This window comes from Tachypleus tridentatus, unplaced genomic scaffold (assembly GCF_004210375.1).
Source record: "Tachypleus tridentatus isolate NWPU-2018 unplaced genomic scaffold, ASM421037v1 Hic_cluster_1, whole genome shotgun sequence".
NCBI lineage: Eukaryota > Metazoa > Arthropoda > Merostomata > Xiphosura > Limulidae > Tachypleus > Tachypleus tridentatus.
Window position 1 is genome coordinate 24,157,365 of NW_027467777.1, and position 22,110 is coordinate 24,179,474.

At 30.7% G+C, this 22,110-nt stretch overlaps 1 protein-coding gene across 1 annotated transcript in view; it reads right to left on the reverse strand.

Annotated features, from left to right (window-relative positions):
- Positions 1-2,854: 2,854 nt before the first annotated feature.
- The window catches only part of LOC143241641 (suppressor of tumorigenicity 7 protein homolog), a 171,114-nt gene continuing 151,858 nt past the window's right edge, over positions 2,855-22,110 (reverse strand). The window contains 5 exon segments of the mRNA XM_076484822.1: positions 2,855-3,242; positions 4,928-5,067; positions 5,832-5,924; positions 8,637-8,787; positions 12,376-12,478. Coding sequence (XP_076340937.1) covers positions 3,147-3,242; positions 4,928-5,067; positions 5,832-5,924; positions 8,637-8,787; positions 12,376-12,478 — 583 coding nt within the window. The 3' untranslated portion in view covers positions 2,855-3,146.

A 22,110-nucleotide genomic window follows, 5' to 3' on the forward strand; every position in this document is an offset into this window, starting at 1 on the left:
ACAAGTAACCAAAGATTAATTTATGTAACATTTGTATCAAGCAATAATGTAATAGTTTTTATTGTTTTTAAGTTCATATTTGATGACTGAATCTTGTCTCTGTATGAAGTTGATGCTTAATTATAATAGGGGTGTTCTGACAATTGAGCCCATCTGAAAACAGGAAATAATATTTCTTTTATGTTATGTGAAATATGTAAGGTTAGAGTTTTTATTGTGTTTAACTAATATGTGTACTTATTTTTGCATCCTTTTCTCCAATATTTAATCTGTATATATTTAAAATTGTGTTGAGGTTTTGTCATGTGATTGTAAACCTCAGATTAATACCACTATATTGTCATGATAACTTGTCAAGGCTATACAATGGTAGTAATGACAAAAGACTTGTACATAGTGGGTTCTTTTACTGATAAGTGTATTGAATTTGTATCTTACAAGAGACATCAGTGGCACATTTTAGTGACATTAGTATCTGCTTAAATGTTTTCTTAATTTTGTTATTTTCTGATATAATTGGTAATTTAAATTATATAAAAAATATTATGTAAGTTTATTTGCAATGTCCATATCAGTTCTTATGGGTTAATGACCTTTCTGACAAGAATTAACCTGAGAGCATTCATAAGCCTAATACATGTTTGATTCAAAGATGAGTTTTTTTCTGTTCACTCAGACTTGTGCGAATCGTGTATTTATGTTCGTGTAGGTCACAGGAACCTGAAGGCCATTTGCACATGGTTATTTGTATATAATAATATTGTGAGATTAATCTGTACCCTAATTTTGAGTTAAATAACAATGAATGATAATTATACTTGTTATTCTACATCACACCATAACAACTGGTATTTATTAAGATAAATTAATATCTAGACCTACATTCCCCAGCCAGCCTGATGACACCTTCTAGTAAGCAGAAGGTCTCATCCACGCCGGGTATGGCAAATATAGTGTAATTTACTTATTTTTCACGAAATGAGTCACCTGTTGTAACTTTTCAAATCATTGTTCAGTAGTGTGTTCTGTCAGTCAGTAGAAACTAACTAAGAATGTTTAACGTGACAAATTGCACTGTTGTGTCGTCAATAAAACGTGTTGATGCCACGACTCACGAGAAGAATTATGTACCTTATAGGCTACAACACAGGGTGACGTATGAACTTCTGAAGCAAGAAATAAAAATTAGTTACTCTTAGTCTAGGTTTTCTTCACTCTCAGAGAAACATGTTCAGGGACTCTGTGGAAGTACATATTGTTATTAACTCATTTTTCAATGCTTTCATTCAAAAGTTCATAGAAATTATTCCTGTTTATTTTTAGGTACTCTTTAGGTAAAACATCTTTTCGAGGTCTGGATTTATGGAGTGGTGTCCTCTGGTAGTGAAATACTTTGTCTGATGTAAAATAACTTTTTAAAAAGTTATGTAAACAAAACAAATAGTTATTTATTGACTTACCATGATGGTGATTGTCCAAAGATAATGAAGTAATTGTTTATTCCAAGAATTATCTCTTTAGTGTTTGTGAAGAAATTTTTATCAGTATATTTATGTATTTATTAACTGATCTGTAGTTTATGTATATTAACTAATTTTGTTTCCAGAGTCAGTTATCATTTTTATGCCTTTAATGTAAAGATCAATATATATTTTTGCTGATCATCCTATAAAACCAGGTTCAAAACTGAACCCAAGTTCAACATGACTTCTTGAGAAACATAAACAGTGATGGAGATTCTCGTGCAAAGACAACGTCAGAATGGCTAAGAATCAAGAAAACAAGTTAAATTGATAGACACTGACCATTTGTAGAACGATATGTGGTCTTTTTTTCTGTGTTAGTTTTGAAGAATCTAGTTACTTGTTAACTTAGTCTTGAAACGTCTAGTAACTGTTTTATTTTTGTGTTTGATGGTGAGTGAACATTGTGACTATGCCACCAATTGTTTTATGTTGTGTTACCATTGTGACTATGTCATTAGTTGTTTTATATGTTGTTTTAAAGGTGAATTAACAATGTGACTGTCACCAACTGTTTTATGTTAACATGGTGATTGTTACAAACTGTTTGATATGTTGTGTTAACATTGTGACTACGTAACAAACTTTTTTATGTGTTGTCTTGTATAATGAGTTTATATTCTGATGTCTTCATATGTTGTGTTTCAGGGTGAGTTAACATTGTTACTGTGTGTCACCAACTGTTACATGTGTTGTGTTTCTTGCCATCTATGAATTAAAATTTAGGTTCTGACACAAATCTGGTTTATCTTCAAGGTGATGTAATATAATACTTCTTCCACTGATTAAAACAGAGTACCTTAACTGTACCTCTTAATGCACTATTTAAAATGAAGATATACAAAAATGATGTATGATCTGTTGTTTTGTAACAGTAATTTAAAGTTAACAGAGGTACTTAACTGCTTATACATGTTTTTCTTTTAAGTACTTTTTGGTAATTACTTCATATAGTTGTGTTACTTTGTGGAGTTAAAATTAACTGAACTGGCACAAGTTGGGCAAACATATGTTGTTCACAAAATGGCAATAAATTTCTGTAACAGCAAGAGTGGCCAACTGTAAAATCTGTATTGTGATCAAAATCATTAAATATATTAAATATTTACTGATTACTTCTAACATGCATCAGATACATTACTGGTTTATTACTACAACTGTGACAAGAATTCAACATAGAAATGTGGAAACAAATGTCTGATTCAATTCTGCAAGAGTGGAAGAAACCCTTAGTTTATTACTTCATAGCACTTGATAAAAGATCCTAATGTAAAGTGCTGCTTTTTTCTGTTGTCTTTACTCGCACGAATTGAATATAACCCCTAAGACTATTTCAATGCTTCAAAATTCTTCCAAATTTTATTTGATAAAGACCAATGACTAAAAGGTTTGTAACTGGCAATTAGTACATTACCACTGTTTAAAAAAAACAAAAAGAGTATTTAATTTTAGTCAATAGGATTGTGATGGTGTAAACCCACCAAAAAACAAAACAACACCAATATGAACAACAAATATTGACATCACACTAAGATTTTAACACTGGATGTCCAATCAATATTGAGATCTACACTATGGCAAATACAGGTCTGACAAGTCGTGCCACGGTTAACATTCTTCAAATCAGATCCGAGAGAGCTGTTGAAGAAGGCTTGATGGAAGGAGAGTTTCTACTTTGTCCACAACGTAACTTAAAGGAAGAGACAGCCAACTAATTACCTTAAGAAGAGAATAATAATAGTTGGGTGTATTAATCTGTAATAACCTTTTTAATTTGAATTAAGATTCTATATTTACAATGCAAAACGTTGGAGTTCCAATGACAGAACTCTTAAAAGATTTATTTCAGTTATACAATACTATTATTCTAGAATATTTAAAACAGTTTCTTGTGTAATTTGAAATAATATACACCTTTAATGTATATATCAACATTCTACAGCCAAATAGAAACTAATATGTAGGCATTATTTCTCAAACAATCGGAAAAACCTACAAATTCAGAAAATTCTGCTCCTCATGAAAAGTAAATAGATTTAGTCAAAAGAACAAAAGGTATCTTGGTGTTCAGCCTTTTAAGCCATTGAAGTGGTTGTGCTGAACAGTTCTAGTTCTATTTAGAATCAAGTCTTACAAACAGCTTTAATGTCTTCACAGTTTAACGTCAGAATGCAAGAGTTCTAGTCCTATTCAGAATTAGACAAATATATATGTAAAAATGGCTGGTATGGGTAGATTAAGCTCTATGTAGAGGAACGAACAACGTTTCAACTTTCTTCAGTCATCGTCAGGTTTACAAAGAAAGAAAGAGATAGCTGACCACATGTTTAAAGGCAGTTGTGTAATTGAGTGTAGGAATGTAGAGGGCATGCTTAGATGTTGGATTATATTTATTAAAGGTCGAAATGTTGTTCGCTCCTCTAGATAGAGCTTTATCTACCAATACCAGCCATTTTTACATATATATTTTTCTCTACAAGTGGGTTTTCTTGTCACCATGGATTAGAATGAAACAGTTCTTGTCCTATTTAATATCAAATCTCACATTTAACTCTACTGTCTTCATTGTTTAAATTGTACATGTTGAAATGATTAAAACTGGAGTAGAGAACCACACTAACATACACATAAATTTTAAAGTACTATAAAAACCAGATAATTTTCATGAGCATCAGGTAAATAAAATCATGAAATAAACAGACTTAGTATAGTTTTAACTATTTGGAATTTAAAATTGGTGAATTAACCATACTCCTCAAGAAAAACAGTCAACAATATGAAAGTTTGTTTGTTTGTTTTGGAATTTCACACAAAGCTACTCGAGGGCTATCTGTGCTAGCCGTCCCTAATTTAGCAGTGTAAGACTAGAGGGAAGGCAGCTAGTCATCACCACCTACCGCCAACTCTTGGGCTACTCTTTTACCAACAAATAGTGGGATTGACCCCATCACTTTATAACGTCCCCACGGCTGGGAGGGCAAGCATGTTTGGCGCGACTCGAGCGCGAACCCGCGACCCTCAGATTACAAAGCGCACGCCTTAACGCGCTAGTGCTTGAGTTTTATCTGAAAACTTTTGTACCTTATTTGTGTACTGACTTTTCAACCAACTTTTATTATGATATTAATTTCATGAAACATTATATACTAATAAATCGATTAATAACTCCAGTTAGATAAAAGGTTACAGGAGTCCACTCAATTAATAGCCATAAGATACACTGAACAGAGATGAATAGTGGCCATATTAGTAGATTTTGAACAGTATTGATCCTGAAATGTAGTTTAATAATTAAACATACAACTTAAAACATAACTATTGGAAAATAAACAAGCTTGAATTTCCTTTTACTGGACTTTATGGAGTAAATTAAGATGAATTCATTCAGTTACAAGAAAACTCACAGTTCTTGCCAATGCTCCCATGGGTTCGGGGTACTGATGGGTGAGCAGAGCCAAAAGTGCTGTGAAAGAACAGAGTCCTGCAGTAAACAAGATGAAAAACGGCAACTCCTTCTTAGGATAGACAGAAATGTCATGAAATGCTGTAAAGATATCAGTCAAACCAATGAAAACATCAAGATTAAACCTGTCATAGATTAATATTTTATGTTGTGTGTCACAGACAAGATGTTCTACATCATTAACATCAAGATTAAACCTGTCATAGATTAATAGTTTATACTGTGTCACAGACAAGATGTTCTACATCATTAACATCAAGATTAAACCTGTCATAGATTTATATTTTATACTGTGTCACAGACAAGATGTTCTACATCAATAACATCAAGATTATACCTTTCATAGATTAATATGTTGTGTGTCACAGACAAGATGTTCTACATCAAGATTATACCTTTCATAGATTAATATGTTGTGTGTCACAGACAATATGTTCTATATCAATAAAAACATCTAGATTAAACCTGTCATATATTAATATTTTATGCTGTGTGTTACAGACAAGATGTTGCACATCAATAAAAACATCAAGATTAAACCTGTCATACATTGATATTTTATATTGTGTCACAGACAAGATGTTCTACATCAACAACATCAAGAGTAAACCTGTCATAGATTTATATTTTATATTGTGTCACAGGCAAGATGTTCTACATCAATAACATCAAGATTATACCTTTCATAGATTAATATGTTGTGTGTCACAGACAATATGTTCTATATCAATAAAAACATCAACATTAAACCTGTCATATATTAATATTTTATGTTGTGCATCACCAAGAGACAAGATACTGTTTGTTTTGTTTTTTAAACAAAATGTGTCAGTTTAAAAACTTACCTGGAAGGAGTTCTCTGTCTATGGTCTCTGTACAAGTTGGATAAGGGTAGAAAAGATAGCCCTTTTCCAGGGGGTATGGTATCATTCTAAATGCTGAAAAAGACAATTAAAGTAAGGTTATTTAACTGCATACATAAAACATATCTCTGTACAGTTTCTGTAAAGACAAAATGAAAGAAAATTACAATTCAAACAAGCAGACACTCTTGAGAATTCAGATATGTCATGTTCATGATACAAATGACCACATAACAGTGCCAGAAAAAAACAATTTTCAAAAGGTCACACAATGGGACAATGTTCAACGTCACCAGTCACCTTGGAAAACACCAGTTTCCACATGTTCCAAAAACCCAAAACTAGCAAAACAGATTTTCTGTGCAATGAGGGCAGATTAATCAAACTGCACAGCTTTGCATGAACAGCAGTGGAAGAACAGTTAGCCATTCCTTGCTATAGATAATACTCATTACAGCACACATTCCACTTGCTTGTACACACCAACAGTAGTGACCATCCTGTTTGTACAAACTGACAGCAGTGCCCAACTCATTTGCCTGTTTGTACGCATTGACCGTCACACTTGCCTGTTTGTACACTGTCACTTCACCAATGAAAACAACAATCCTCCCAGATCTTTTACTTCATGCCATGAGAAAATAAAGTAGCTAGCAAATTATAGTGTTGGATGCTGTTAGGGCATCTTGACAATCTGAGAGGGACATACATGTCTACTTCATAAATCACAGTTGTCAAACTAAGCCTTCTACATATTATCAGTTCATCAGATAAAACAGTTTTCATGTACAATATAGCCACAATCAATGGCTTCAAGTTAATGGTATTATCTCTGCTGTGGCTGGACTTAATGTGAATATGAACCTTATAAAACATTTGTCCCCATCCTCAACCATTTCCTTTGAAAGTGTACCAACCAACTATGTTCTATAGGCATTCTCAGGCAAGCTCTTCTGAAGAAGTTAGATGTAACACCCAGACTAAATTTTCAGATGTTAATGTCTGTGTGTTTCTGACTTAATGCCTACTCAATAAATCAGATACTTATATGTGACTATACGTGACTAAGGGCATAGCCTTTAAAACATTGTTTACTAAACTATTCTATTATTGTCCTTTTGTGATACAAAACAAAGTTGATACAAAATGGACTGTAGGAAGAAATGTGTTAAAACTAATTGTACAAATTATTAATTAGATAGAAAAAAAGAAAGTGGAGAAAGATATTTGGGATAGGAGGAACTGTAACAGTAAGCATAACATACATTAAAATCAACCACACTGTTTTATTAGTAACCTGCAAAAAATACAACAACATAGAAAACTATAATTACAGTAACAGTCTGAACTAATTAGTTGAAGAGATAAAGAATGCCCTCTACTCTTATATTACTTACTTCCTACCCATGTACAGTGTACGAAGTTAGGAACACTCTCTATTTTTATTTTACTTACTTCCTTGTACAGTGTAAGAGGTTAAAAGTACCCTCTATTCTTATATTTCAAAATGGCTGGTATGGGTAGAGAAAGCACTAGAGAAGCGAACAACGTTTCGACCTTCTTTGGTTTTCGTCAGGTTCACAAAGAAAGAATGAGGTAACCGACCAATAGCTGACCACATGTTTGAAGGCAGTTGTGTAATTCAGTGTAGGAATGTAGAGGGCGTGCTTAGATGCTGGATATCTTTATTAATATAGGTATAAAGGTGTTCCTTTGTATTGGTTTATTTTGGACTTGAGTTATTGTACAAGTAAGGCTTCTTTAATTTTGTGTTTGTTTATGTTTGTGCTTTCTCTACCCATACCAGTCATTTTTAAATATATAATTTTCTCTGCAAGTGGGTTTTCTCGTCATCACAGATCACACTATTCTTATTTTACTTACTTCCATGTGCAACACGTAGCAGGTTAAGAGCACCTTCTACCTTTATTTTACTTACTTCCATGTGCAGTGTAGGAGGTTAAGAGCACCTTCTACCTTTATTTTCCTTACTTCCATATGCAGCGTAGGAGGTTAAGAGCACCTTCTACCTTTATTTTACTTACTTCCATATGTAGCGTAGGAGGTTAAGAGCACCTTATACCTTTATTCCACTTACTTCCATATGAAGCGTAGGAGGTTAAGAGCACCTTCTACCTTTATTTTACTTACTTCCATACGCAGCATAGGAAGTTAAGAGCACCTTCTACCTTTATTTTACTTACTTCCATATGCAGTGTAGGAGGTTAAGAGCACCTTCTACCTTTATTTCACTTACTTCCATATGCAGTGTAGGAGGTTAAGAGCACCTTCTACCTTTATTTCACTTACTTCCATATGCAGCGTAGGAGGTTAAGAGCACCTTCTACCTTTATTTCACTTACTTCCATACGCAGCGTAGGAGGTTAAGAGCACCTTCTACCTTTATTTCACTTACTTCCATATGCAGCATAGGAGGTTAAGAGCACCTTCTACCTTTATTTTACTTACTTCCATACGTAGCATAGGAGGTAAAGAGCACCTTCTACCTTCATTTTACTTACTTCCATGTGCAGCGTAGGAGGTTAAGAGCACCTTCTACCTTTATTTTACTTACTTCCATATGCAGCGTAGGAGGTTAAGAGCACCTTCTACCTTTATTTTACTTACTTCCATGTGCAGCATAGGAGGTTAAGAGCACCTTCTATCTTTATTTTACTTACATCTATGTACAGTGTAGGAGGTTAAGAGCACCTTCTATATTCATGGTACTTACTTCCATGTACAGTGTAAGGGGTTAAGAGCACCTTCTATATTCATGGTACTTACTTCCCTCCCATGTACAGTGTAGGAGATTAAGAGCACCCTCTATCTTCTTCCAATGTGGGAGATGAAAAAATGCATAGGCTATTGCTTCACTGTCTCCTCTCTTGAGAATGTGTTCAGGAGGAAGTATCAAACTCTTTGTCTCTAGAAGATACTAGAAGAGAAAAGATAATGTTTACCAACTAGTGCCAACCCTAGTACTGGCTCAGATACATGTACAAAGTGTTTGGTGCTAAACCCCACTAATTTGTTCTGCTATGATTTCAATACTAAGTAGTTTATTTATTTAGTTCACACGGATGTGGCTTTCTTTTACTAATAGTTTATTAATTTAGTTCACACGGTTGTGGTATTGTTTTACTAATAGTTTATTAATTTAGTTCACACGGTTGTGGTATTGTTTTACTAATAGTTTATTAATGTTGTTCACATGGTTGTGGTATTGTTTTACTAATAGTTTATTAATGTTGTTCACATGGTTGTGGTATTGTTTTACTAATAGTTTATTAATTTAGTTCACATGATTGTGATTTTGTTTTACTAATAGTTTATTAATTTAGTTCCCATGGTTGTGGTATTGTTTTACTAATAGTTTATTAATTTAGTTCACATGGTTGTGGTATTGTTTTACTAATAATTTATTAATGCAGTTCACATGGTTGTGGTATTGTTTTACTAACAGTTTATTAATTTAGTTCACATGATTGTGATTTTGTTTTACTAATAGTTTATTAATTTAGTTCCCATGGTTATGGTATTGTTTTACTAATAGTTTATTAATTTAGTTCACACAGTTGTGGTTTTGTTTTACTAATAGTTTATTAATTTAGTTCACATGGTTGTGGTATTGTTTTACTAATAATTTATTAATGCAGTTCACATGGTTGTGGTATTGTTTTACTAATAGTTTATTAATTTAGTTCACATGATTGTGATTTTGTTTTACTAATAGTTTATTAATTTAGTTCACATGATTGTGATTTTGTTTTACTAATAGTTTATTAATTTAGTTCCCATGGTTGTGGTATTGTTTTACTAATAGTTTATTAATTTAGTTCCCATGGTTGTGGTATTGTTTTACTAATAGTTTATTAATTTAGTTCACATGGTTGTGGTATTGTTTTACTAATAGTTTATTAATTTAGTTCACATGATTGTGATTTTGTTTTACTAATAGTTTATTAATTTAGTTCACATGATTGTGATTTTGTTTTACTAACAGTTTATTAATTTAGTTCACATGATTGTGATTTTGTTTTACTAACAGTTTATTAATTTAGTTCACATGGTTGTGGTATTGTTTTACTAATAATTTATTAATGTAGTTCACATGGTTGTGGTATTGTTTTACTAATAGTTTATTAATTTAGTTCACATGATTGTGATTTTGTTTTACTAATAGTTCACATGATTGTGACTTTGTTTTACTACTAGTTTATTTTTCTACTAATCCATAATGACAAGAAAACACTTGTATAGAAAATTACATATGTAAAAACAGCTGGTATGGGTAGAGAAAACACTATGTAGAGGAGCGAACAACGTTTCGACCTTCTTCGGTCATCGTCAGGTTCACAGAGAAAGAAATAGTAACTGACCAATAGTTGACCCCATGTCTGAAGGCTGTTGTGTAATTGAGTGTAGGAATATATAGGGTGTACTTAGATATTGGATATATTTATGAATATAGGTATAAAGGTGTTCGTTTGAGTTTGTTTATCTTGGGCTTGCATTGTTTTACGATTAGTTTTTAATTTTGTTCACATGGTTGTGACTTTGCTTTACCACTAGTTTCTTAATTTAGTTTACAGGGTTGTAGTTTTGTTTTACTACTAGTTCATTAATTTAGTTCACATGGTAGTAGTTTTGTTTTACTTCTGAATTATTAATTCATTTCCAACAGTTGTGGCTTTGTTTTACTACTAGTGTATTAATTTAGTTCAAGTGGTTGTGAATTTGTTTTACCACTAGTTTATTAATTTAGTTCTTACGGTGGTGGCTTCATTTTACTACTAGTTCATTAATGTTGTTCACATGGTTGTGGTTTTATTTTATTACAAGTTCATTAATTTGGTTCATATGGTTGTGGTTTTGTTTTACTACTAGTTTATTAATTTAGTTCACAGGTTTTTGGGCTGTCTTCAGGATGATAATGTAAACAGATATTAGAATGTAGGGAGCATTGTTGTTAGATGTTAAGTTATCAATTAGTATAGGTATAAATGTTTTCCTTTATATTTAATTTTAGTTTTAGTCTTGTATATATATAGGGCTTCTTTGATTTTCTGTTTGATTATATTTGTTTCCCTGTTTTCCTTAGTATGTTGTTGGTTTCTATGGTTATCAGTATTAAAAAATATGTGTTTTTTTTATTTGAATCTAATTTCCATTTTTCTACTTGTTTCTTCAATATAGAATTTGTGGCAGTTGTTACATTGTATTTTATAAATTATGTTGGTGTTGTGTTTGTCAGTGCAATTTTTTCATAGTATGGTCTTTAGTTTTATACCTGGATTTGGAATAAATTTGGTGTTTACTGGAATGTTCTGTTATAAGTTTTGTTTCCAAATGTTGGTTATTTGTTCGCTGATGTCATGAACATATGGTACACAGCAGTATAAGGTTTTGTAGTTTGTTGTATCTTGGGATTTGTTGTTGGTCTAGGTGTGCGTGTATAATTTTTTTCAAAGTTTTCTGAGGAAATTTGTTGATGTTGATGAAGTTTTGTTTTATTTTGTTGATTTCATCATTAATTTTATCAGGTGAACATAGTTTTGTGGTTGTGTTTATTTGGTTTCTTAATATGTTGAGTTTTTGTTTTGTTTAGTGTGCTGAGGCCCAGGGAATGTATAGTCCAGTATGGGTGATTTTTCTGTGGATTTCTGTTTTGACTTGTGTATCAGTTCTAGTGCTACTTGGTTAGTGTTTTCCTGTTCACAGGTGAACTTAATGTTGGGTTGTATTAAGTTAACGTAACTGAAAAAACTAAGTGTGTGTTGTGTAGATGTAAATCCAGCAATTGTGTCATCAACATACCTGTACCAGTATAGTGTGGGTGTAAGGCTGCATTGATCGCTTGTGTCATATCTGTGTCATAAAAATGTTGGATAGAACTGGTGATACGGGAATCCCCATACTTTGGTCATTTATTTGCAAGTAGTTTTGGTTATTGAACATAAAGTTAGTTTTGGCAGTAGTGAATGTGACAAACAATTAGTGTTAAAAAGTGCAAGAGATGAAACCACCTACAAAGTTAGTAAATGTGAAAGACAGTTTCAGATATATTACATAAAAGATAAACTAATTTTATACAAACAATTCTGTATGCTCTAAATGTGGTATTGATTATGTGGTGGTTGTAACAGTATATTTTATTTATTTAATGGTTTCAGATAAGTACCTTCAGGAACTGTTGTTGAAATGAAAAGGTTAAAAAAACCATGAAGCTACCACTGCCTCCGATAGGTTTCAGAGTAATGTGTTACAGATACAGGTGAGGCCATTATTAAAGAATACAGCACTAACATATTAGCAAGGAAATCGACAGAATTATTACCTTATTATTTTCCAGTAAACTCTAATTTTATTTCAAAAAGGTTCTTTCCCTAACTTATACTACACCAGCCACACTACTCATTCTATCTAACACAACATATACAACACCTTTTTACAGAGCTAACACTATAGAAAACATGTTAGAAAGTATACACTACATAATCAAATCATTATTAAAATAAGTTACCTTCGGAACATGGGGGTTAAACTCCACTGCTCGATGAATGGCCTCCACAGCATTCATTTCTGCTGTGCTAAGCCCTCTTTTTGATGCTATGTCTGGAGAAAACCTAATCACGAATTACATGAGTATTAACATATTCTCACAATTCTTGCATAATATAATTAATAAGTTCAAATAATCAAAAGTAGTGATGTGTAAAGTGTACCACAGTATACCATAATCATACCATAGTACACCAAACTTTACCATAATTATACCATAGTTTACCAAAGTATACCATAATTATACCACAGTATACCAAAGTTTACCATAATATATCATACTATACCAAAGTTTACAAGAGTATACCATAGTTTCACAAAGTATACAAAAGTATGATGGTCTGTAATCTTGATGCCATACATGATGGTCCGTTATCATAATGCCATACATGATGGTCCGTTATCATAATGCCATACATGATGGTCCGTTATCATAATGCCATACATGATGGTCCATAATCTTAATGTCACATATAACATTCTATTATCTTAATATCATATATATGATGGTCCTTATTCTTAATGTTGTATACCATGGTCTATAATCTCAATACTGTATACAATGGTCTCTAATCTAAATGTTCTTAATATAGCATCAGAGGTCAAATTTACTATATTCAGATTTTACAAGGAATATTATTAATCAACAGTGTAGATGACAGTGAATAATATATTCAGATTTTACAACAAATATTATTAATCAACGGTGTGGATGACAGTGAATAATATATTCAGGTTTTACAAGAAGTATTATTAATCAACAATGTGGATGACAGTGAAAAATATATTGAGGTTTTACAAAAAGTATTATTAATCAACAGTGTGGATGACAGTGTATACTATATCCAGGTTATACAAGAAGTATTATTAATCACCAGTGTGAATGTCAGTGAATACTATAATCAGGTATTACAAGAAGTATTATTAATCAACAGTGTGGATGACAGTAAATAATATATTCAGGTTTTACAAGAGTATTATTAATCAACAGTGTGGATGACAGTGAATAATATATTCAGGTTTTACAAGAAGTATTATTAATCAAAAGTGTGGATGACAGTGAATAATATACTCAGGTTTTACAAGAAGTATTATTAATCAACAGTGTGGATGACAGGGAATACTATATTCAGATTTTACAAGAAGTATTATTAATCAACAGTGTGGATGACAGTGAATACTATATTCAGGTTTTACAAAAGGTATTATTCATCAACAGTGTGGATGACAGTGAATAATATATTCAGGTTTTACAAGAAGTATTAGTAATCAAAAGTGTGGATGACAGTGAATAATATATTCAGGTTTTACAAGAAGTATTATTAATCAACAGTGTCGATGACAGTGAATACTATATTCAGGCTTTACAAGAAGTATTATTAATGAACAATGTGGATGACAATGAATACTATATTCAGGTTTTACAAGAAGTATTATTAATCAACAGTGTAAATGACAGTGAATAATATATTCAGGTTTTACAAGAAATATTATTAATCAACAGTGTGGATGAATATAGTAAATATAGTAAAAAACCTAAATATAGTATTCACGTTTTACAAGAAGTATTATTAATCAACAATGTGGATGAATGTGAATACTATATTCAAGTCTTACTGAATGACATATTCAGGTTTTACAAGAAATATTATTAATCAACAGTGTGGATCAATATAGTAAATATAGTAAAAAACCTAAATATAGTATTCACATTTTACAAGAAGTATTATTAACCAACAATGTGGATGAAGGTGAATACTATATTCAGGTTTTACAAGAAATATAATTAATCAACAGTATGGATGACAGTGAATACTATATTCAGGTTTTACAAGAGGTATTATTAATCAACAGTGTGGATGACAATGAATAATATATACAGATTTTACAAAATGTATTATTAATCAACAGTGTGGATGACAGTGAATAATATATTCAGGTTTTACAAAAAATATTATTAATCAACAGTGTGGATGACAGTGAATACTATATTCAGGTTTTACAACATGTATTATTAATCAACAGTGTGGATGACAGTGAATAATATATTCAGGTTTTACAAGAAATATTATTAGTCAACTGTGTGGATCAATATAGTAAATATAGTAAAAAACCTAAATATAGTATTCACATTTTACAAGAAGTATTATTAATCAACAATGTGGATGAATGTGAATACTATATTCAGGTTTTACAAGAAATATAATTAATCAACAGTGTGGATGACAGTGAATACTATATTCAGGTTTTACAAGAGGTATTATTAATCAACAGTGTGGATGACAATGAATAATATATACAGATTTTACAAAATGTATTATTAATCAACAGTGTGGATGACAGTGAATAATATATTCAGGTTTTACAAGTATTAATCAACAGTGTGGATGACAGTGAATACTATATTCAGGTTTTACAAGTATTAATCAACAGTGTGGATGACAGTGAATACTATATTCAGGTTTTACAAGAAGTATTATTAATCAACAGTGTGGATGACAGTGAATACTATATTCAGGTTTTACAAGTATTATTAATCAACAGTGTGGATGACAGTGAATACTATATTCAGGTTTTACAAGAGGTATTATTAATCAACAGTGTGGATGACAATGAATAATATATACAGATTTTACAAAATGTATTATTAATCAACAGTGTGGATGACAGTGAATAATATATTCAGGTTTTACAAAAAATATTATTAATCAACAGTGTGGATGACAGTGAATACTATATTCAGGTTTTACAAGTATTAATCAACAGTGTGGATGACAGTGAATACTATATTCAGGTTTTACAAGAAGTATTATTAATCAACAGTGTGGATGACAGTGAATACTATATTCAGGTTTTACAAGTATTATTAATCAACAGTGTGGATGACAGTGAATACTATATTCAGGTTTTACAAGAGGTATTATTAATCAACAGTGTGGATGACAATGAATAATATATACAGATTTTACAAAATGTATTATTAATCAACAGTGTGGATGACAGTGAATAATATAATCAGGTTTTACAAAAAATATTATTAATCAACAGTGTGGATGACAGTGAATACTATATTCAGGTTTTACAAGAAGTATTATTAATCAACAGTGTGGATGACAGTGAATACTATATTCAGGTTTTAGAAGAAGTATTATTAATCAACAGTGTGAATGACAGTGAATACTATATTCAGGTTTTACAAGAAATATTATTGATCAACAGTGTGGATGACAGTGAATACTATATTCAGGTTTTACAAGAAGTATTATTCATCAACAGTGTGGATGACAGTGAATACTATATTCAGGTTTTACAAGTATTATTAATCAACAGCGTGAATAACAGTGAATACTATATTCAGGTTTTACAAGAGGTATTATTAATCAAGAGCGTGGATAACAGTGAACAATATATTCAGGTTTTACAAGAAGTATTATTAATCAACAGTGTGGATAACAGTGAACAATATATTCAGGTTTTACAAGAAGTATTATTAATCAACAGTGTGGATAACAGTGAATAATATATTCAGGTTTTACAAAAAATATTATTAATCAACAGTGTGGATGAGAGTGAATTCTATATTCAGGTTTTACAAGAAGTATTATTAATCAACAGTGTGAATGACAGTGAATACTATATTCAGGTTTTACAAGTATTATTAATCAACAGTGTGAATAACAGTGAATACTATATTCAGGTTTTACAAGAGGTATTATTAATCAACAGTGTGGATGACAGTGAATACTATATTCAGGTTTTACAAGTATTATTAATCAACAGCGTAAATAACAGTGAATACTATATTCAGGTTTTACAAGAGGTATTATTAATCAACAGCGTGGATAACAGTGACTAATATATTCAGGTTTTACAAGAAGTATTATTAATCAACAGTGTGAATGACAGTGAATACTATATTCAGGTTTTACAAAAAATATTATTAATCAACAGTGTGGATGAAAGTGAATTCTATATTCAGGTTTTACAAGAAGTATTAATCAACAGTGTGGATGACAGTGAATACTATATTGAGGTTTTACAAGAGGTATTGTTAATCAACAGTGTGGATGACAGTGAATACTATATTCAGGTTTTACAAGTATTATTAATCAACAGTGTCAATAACAGTGAATACTACATTCAGGTTATACAAGTATTATTAATCAACAGCGTGAATAACAGTGAATAATATATTCAGGTTTTACAAGAGGTATTATTAATCAACAGCGTGGATAACAGTGAATACTATATTCAGGTTTTACAAGAAGTATTAATCAACAGTGTGGATGACAGTGAATACTATATTCAGGTTTTACAACAAGTATTATTAATCAACAGTGTGAATGACAGTGAATACTATATTCAGGTTTTAAAGAAGTATTAATCAACAGTGTGGATGACAGTGAATACTATATTGAGGTTTTACAAGAAATATTAATCAACAGTGTGGATGACAGTGAATACTATATTCAGGTTTTACAAGAAGTATTATTCATCAACACTGTGAATCACAGTGAATACTATATTCAGGTTTTACAAGAGGTATTATTAATCAACAGTGTGGATGACAGTGAATACTATATTCAGGTTTTACAAGTATTATTAATCAACAGTGTGAATAACAGTGAATACTATATTCAGGTTTTACAAGAGGTATTATTAATCAACAGTGTGGATGACAGTGAATACTATATTCAGGTTTTACAAGAAGTATTATTAATCAACAGTGTGGATAACAGTGAATAATATATTAAGGTTTTACAAAAAATATTATTAATCAACAGTGTGGATGAGAGTGAATACTATATTCAGGTTTTACAAGTATTAATCAACAGTGTGGATGACAGTGAATACTATATTCAGGTTTTACAAGAAGTATTATTAATCAACAGTGTGGATGACAGTGAATACTATATTCAGGTTTTACAAGTATTATTAATCAACAGTGTGGATGACAGTGAATACTATATTCAGGTTTTACAAGAGGTATTATTAATCAACAGTGTGGATGACAATGAATAATATATACAGATTTTACAAAATGTATTATTAATCAACAGTGTGGATGACAGTGAATAATATATTCAGGTTTTACAAAAAATATTATTAATCAACAGTGTGGATGACAGTGAATACTATATTCAGGTTTTACAAGAAGTATTATTAATCAACAGTGTGGATGACAGTGAATACTATATTCAGGTTTTACAAGAAGTATTATTAATCAACAGTGTGGATGACAGTGAATACTATATTCAGGTTTTACAAGAAATATTATTAATCAACAGTGTGGATGACAGTGAATACTATATTCAGGTTTTACAAGAAGTATTATTAATCAACAGTGTGGATGACAGTGAATACTATATTCAGGTTTTACAAGTATTATTAATCAACAGTGTGAATAACAGTGAATACTATATTCAGGTTTTACAAGAGGTATTATTAATCAACAGTGTGGATGACAGTGAATAATATATTCAGGTTTTACAAGAAGTATTATTAATCAACAGTGTGGATGACAGTGAATAATATATTCAGGTTTTACAAGAAGTATTATTAATCAACAGTGTGGATGACAGTGAATAATATATTCAGGTTTTACAAAAAGTATTATTAATCAACAGTGTGGATGACAGTGAATACTATATTCAGGTTTTACAAGAAGTATTATTAATCAACAGTGTGGATGACAGTGAATACTATATTCAGGTTTTACAAGTATTATTAATCAACAGTGTGAATAACAGTGAATACTATATTCAGGTTTTACAAGAGGTATTATTAATCAACAGTGTGGATGACAGTGAATACTATATTCAGGTTTTACAAGTATTATTAATCAACAGCGTAAATAACAGTGAATACTATATTCAGGTTTTACAAGAGGTATTATTAATCAACAGCGTGGATAACAGTGACTAATATATTCAGGTTTTACAAGAAGTATTATTAATCAACAGTGTGAATGACAGTGAATACTATATTCAGGTTTTACAAAAAATATTATTAATCAACAGTGTGGATGAAAGTGAATTCTATATTCAGGTTTTACAAGAAGTATTAATCAACAGTGTGGATGACAGTGAATACTATATTGAGGTTTTACAAGAAATATTAATCAACAGTGTGGATGACAGTGAATACTATATTCAGGTTTTACAAGAAGTATTATTAATCAACAGTGTGAATCACAGTGAATACTATATTCAGGTTTTACAAGAGGTATTGTTAATCAACAGTGTGGATGACAGTGAATACTATATTCAGGTTTTACAAGTATTATTAATCAACAGTGTGGATGACAGTGAATACTATATTCAGGTTTTACAAGAGGTATTATTAATCAACAGTGTGGATGACAGTGAATACTATATTCAGGTTTTACAAGTATTATTAATCAACAGTGTGAATAACAGTGAATACTATATTCAGGTTTTACAAGAGGTATTATTAATCAACAGTGTGGATGACAGTGAATACTATATTCAGGTTTTACAAGTATTATTAATCAACAGTGTGAATAACAGTGAATACTATATTCAGGTTTTACAAGAGGTATTATTAATCAACAGCGTGGATAACAGTGAATACTATATTCAGGTTTTACAAGAAGTATTAATCAACAGTGTGGATGACAGTGAATACTATATTCAGGTTTTACAAGAAGTATTATTAATCAACAGTGTGAATGACAGTGAATATTATATTCAGGTTTTACAAGAAATATTATTAATCAACAGTGTGAATGACAGTGAATACTATATTCAGGTTTTACAAGAAGTATTATTCATCAACAGTGTGGATGACAGTGAATACTATATTCAGGTTTTACAAGAAGTATTATTAATCAACAGTGTGGATGACAGTGAATACTATATTCAGGTTTTACAAGAGGTATTATTAATCAACAGTGTGGATAACAGTGAACAATATATTCAGGTTTTACAAGAAGTATTATTAATCAATAGTGTGGATGACAGTGAATAATATATTCAGGTTTTACAAAAAATATTTTAATCAACAGTGTGGATGAGAGTGAATTCTATATTCAGGTTTTACAAGAAGTATTAATCAACAGTGTGGATGACAGTGAATACTATATTCAGGTTTTACAAGAAGTATTATTAATCAACAGTGTGAATGACAGTGAATACTATATTCAGGTTTTAAAGAAGTATTAATCAACAGTGTGGATGACAGTGAATACTATATTCAGGTTTTACAAGAAATATTATTAATCAACAGTGTGGATGACAGTGAATACTATATTCAGGTTTTACAAGAAGTATTATTCATCAACAGTGTGGATGACAGTGAATACTATATTCAGGTTTTACAAGTATTATTAATCAACAGTGTCAATAACAGTGAATACTATATTCAGATTTTACAAGAAGTATTATTAATCAACAGTGTGGATGACAGTGAATACTATATTCAGGTTTTACAAAAGGTATTATTCATCAACAGTGTGGATGACAGTGAATAATATATTCAGGTTTTACAAGAAGTATTATTAATCAACAGTGTGGATGACAGTGAATACTATATTCAGGTTTTACAAGAAGTATTATTAATCAACAGTGTGGATGACAGTGAATACTATATTCAGGTTTTACAAAAAGTATTATTAATCAACAGTGTGGATGACAGTGAATACTATATTCAGGTTTTACAAGAAGTATTATTAATCAACAGTGTGGATGACAGTGAATAATATATTCAGGTTTTACAAGAAATATTATTAATCAACAGTGTGGATGAATATAGTAAATATAGTAAAAAACCTAAATGTAGTATTCACGTTTTACAAGAAGTATTATTAATCAACAATGTGGATGAATGTGAATACTATATTCAGGTCTTACTGAATGACATATTCAGGTTTTACAAGAAATATTATTAATCAACAGTGTGGAGGACAGTGAATAATATATTCAGGTTTTACAAGAAATATTATTAATCAACAGTGTGGATCAATATAGTAAATATAGTAAAACAGTGTGGATAAATATAGTATTCACATTTTACAAGAAGTATTATTAATCAACAATGTGGATGAATGTGAATACTATATTCAGGTTTTACAAGAAATATTATTAATCAACAGTGTGGATGACAGTGAATACTATATTCAGGTTTTACAAGAGGTATTATTAATCAACAGTGTGGATGACAGTGAATAATATATTCAGGTTTTACAACAAGCATTATTAATCAACAGTGTGGATGACAGTGAATAATATATTCAGGTTTTACAAGTATTAATCAACAGTGTGGATGACAGTGAATACTATATTCAGGTTTTACAAGAAGTATTATTAATCAACAGTGTGGATGACAGTGAATACTATATTCAGGTTTTACAAGTATTATTAATCAACAATGTGGATAACAGTGAATACTATATTCAGGTTTTACAAGTATTAATCAACAGTGTGGATGACAGTGAATACTATATTCAGGTTTTACAAGAAGTATTATTAATCAACAGTGTGGATGACAGTGAATACTATATTCAGGTTTTACAAGTATTATTAATCAACAGTGTGAATAACAGTGAATACTATATTCAGGTTTTACAAGAGGTATTATTAATCAACAGTGTGGATGACAGTGAATACTATATTCAGGTTTTACAAGTATTATTAATCAACAGCGTGAATAACAGTGAATACTATATTCAGGTTTTACAAGAGGTATTATTAATCAACAGCGTGGATAACAGTGAATACTATATTCAGGTTTTACAAGAAGTATTAATCAACAGTGTGGATGACAGTGAATACTATATTCAGGTTTTACAAAAGTATTATTAATCAACAGTGTGGATGACAGTGAATACTATATTCAGGTTTTACAAGAAATATTATTAATCAACAGTGTGGATGACAGTGAATACTATATTCAGGTTTTACAAGAAGTATTATTAATCAACAGTGTGGATGACAGTGAATACTATATTCAGGTTTTACAAGTATTATTAATCAACAGTGTGGATGACAGTGAATACTATATTCAGGTTTTACAAGAGGTATTATTAATCAACAGTGTGGATGACAGTGAATAATATATTCAGGTTTTACAAGAAGTATTATTAATCAACAGTGTGGATGACAGTGAATAATATATTCAGGTTTTACAAGAAGTATTATTAATCAACAGTGTGGATGACAGTGAATAATATATTCAGGTTTTACAAAAAATATTATTAATCAACAGTGTGGATGAGAGTGAATTCTATATTCAGGTTTTACAAGAAGTATTATTAATCAACAGTGTGAATGACAGTGAATACTATATTCAGGTTTTACAAGTATTATTAATCAACAGTGTGGATGACAGTGAATACTATATTCAGGTTTTACAAGAGGTATTATTAATCAACAGTGTGGATGACAGTGAATACTATATTCAGGTTTTACAAGTATTATTAATCAACAGTGTGGATGACAGTGAATACTATATTCAGGTTTTACAAGAGGTATTATTAATCAACAGCGTGGATAACAGTGACTAATATATTCAGGTTTTACAAGAAGTATTATTAATCAACAGTGTGGATGACAGTGAATACTATATTCAGGTTTTACAAGAAGTATTAATCAACAGTGTGGATGACAGTGAATACTATATTGAGGTTTTACAAGAGGTATTGTTAATCAACAGTGTGGATGACAGTGAATACTATATT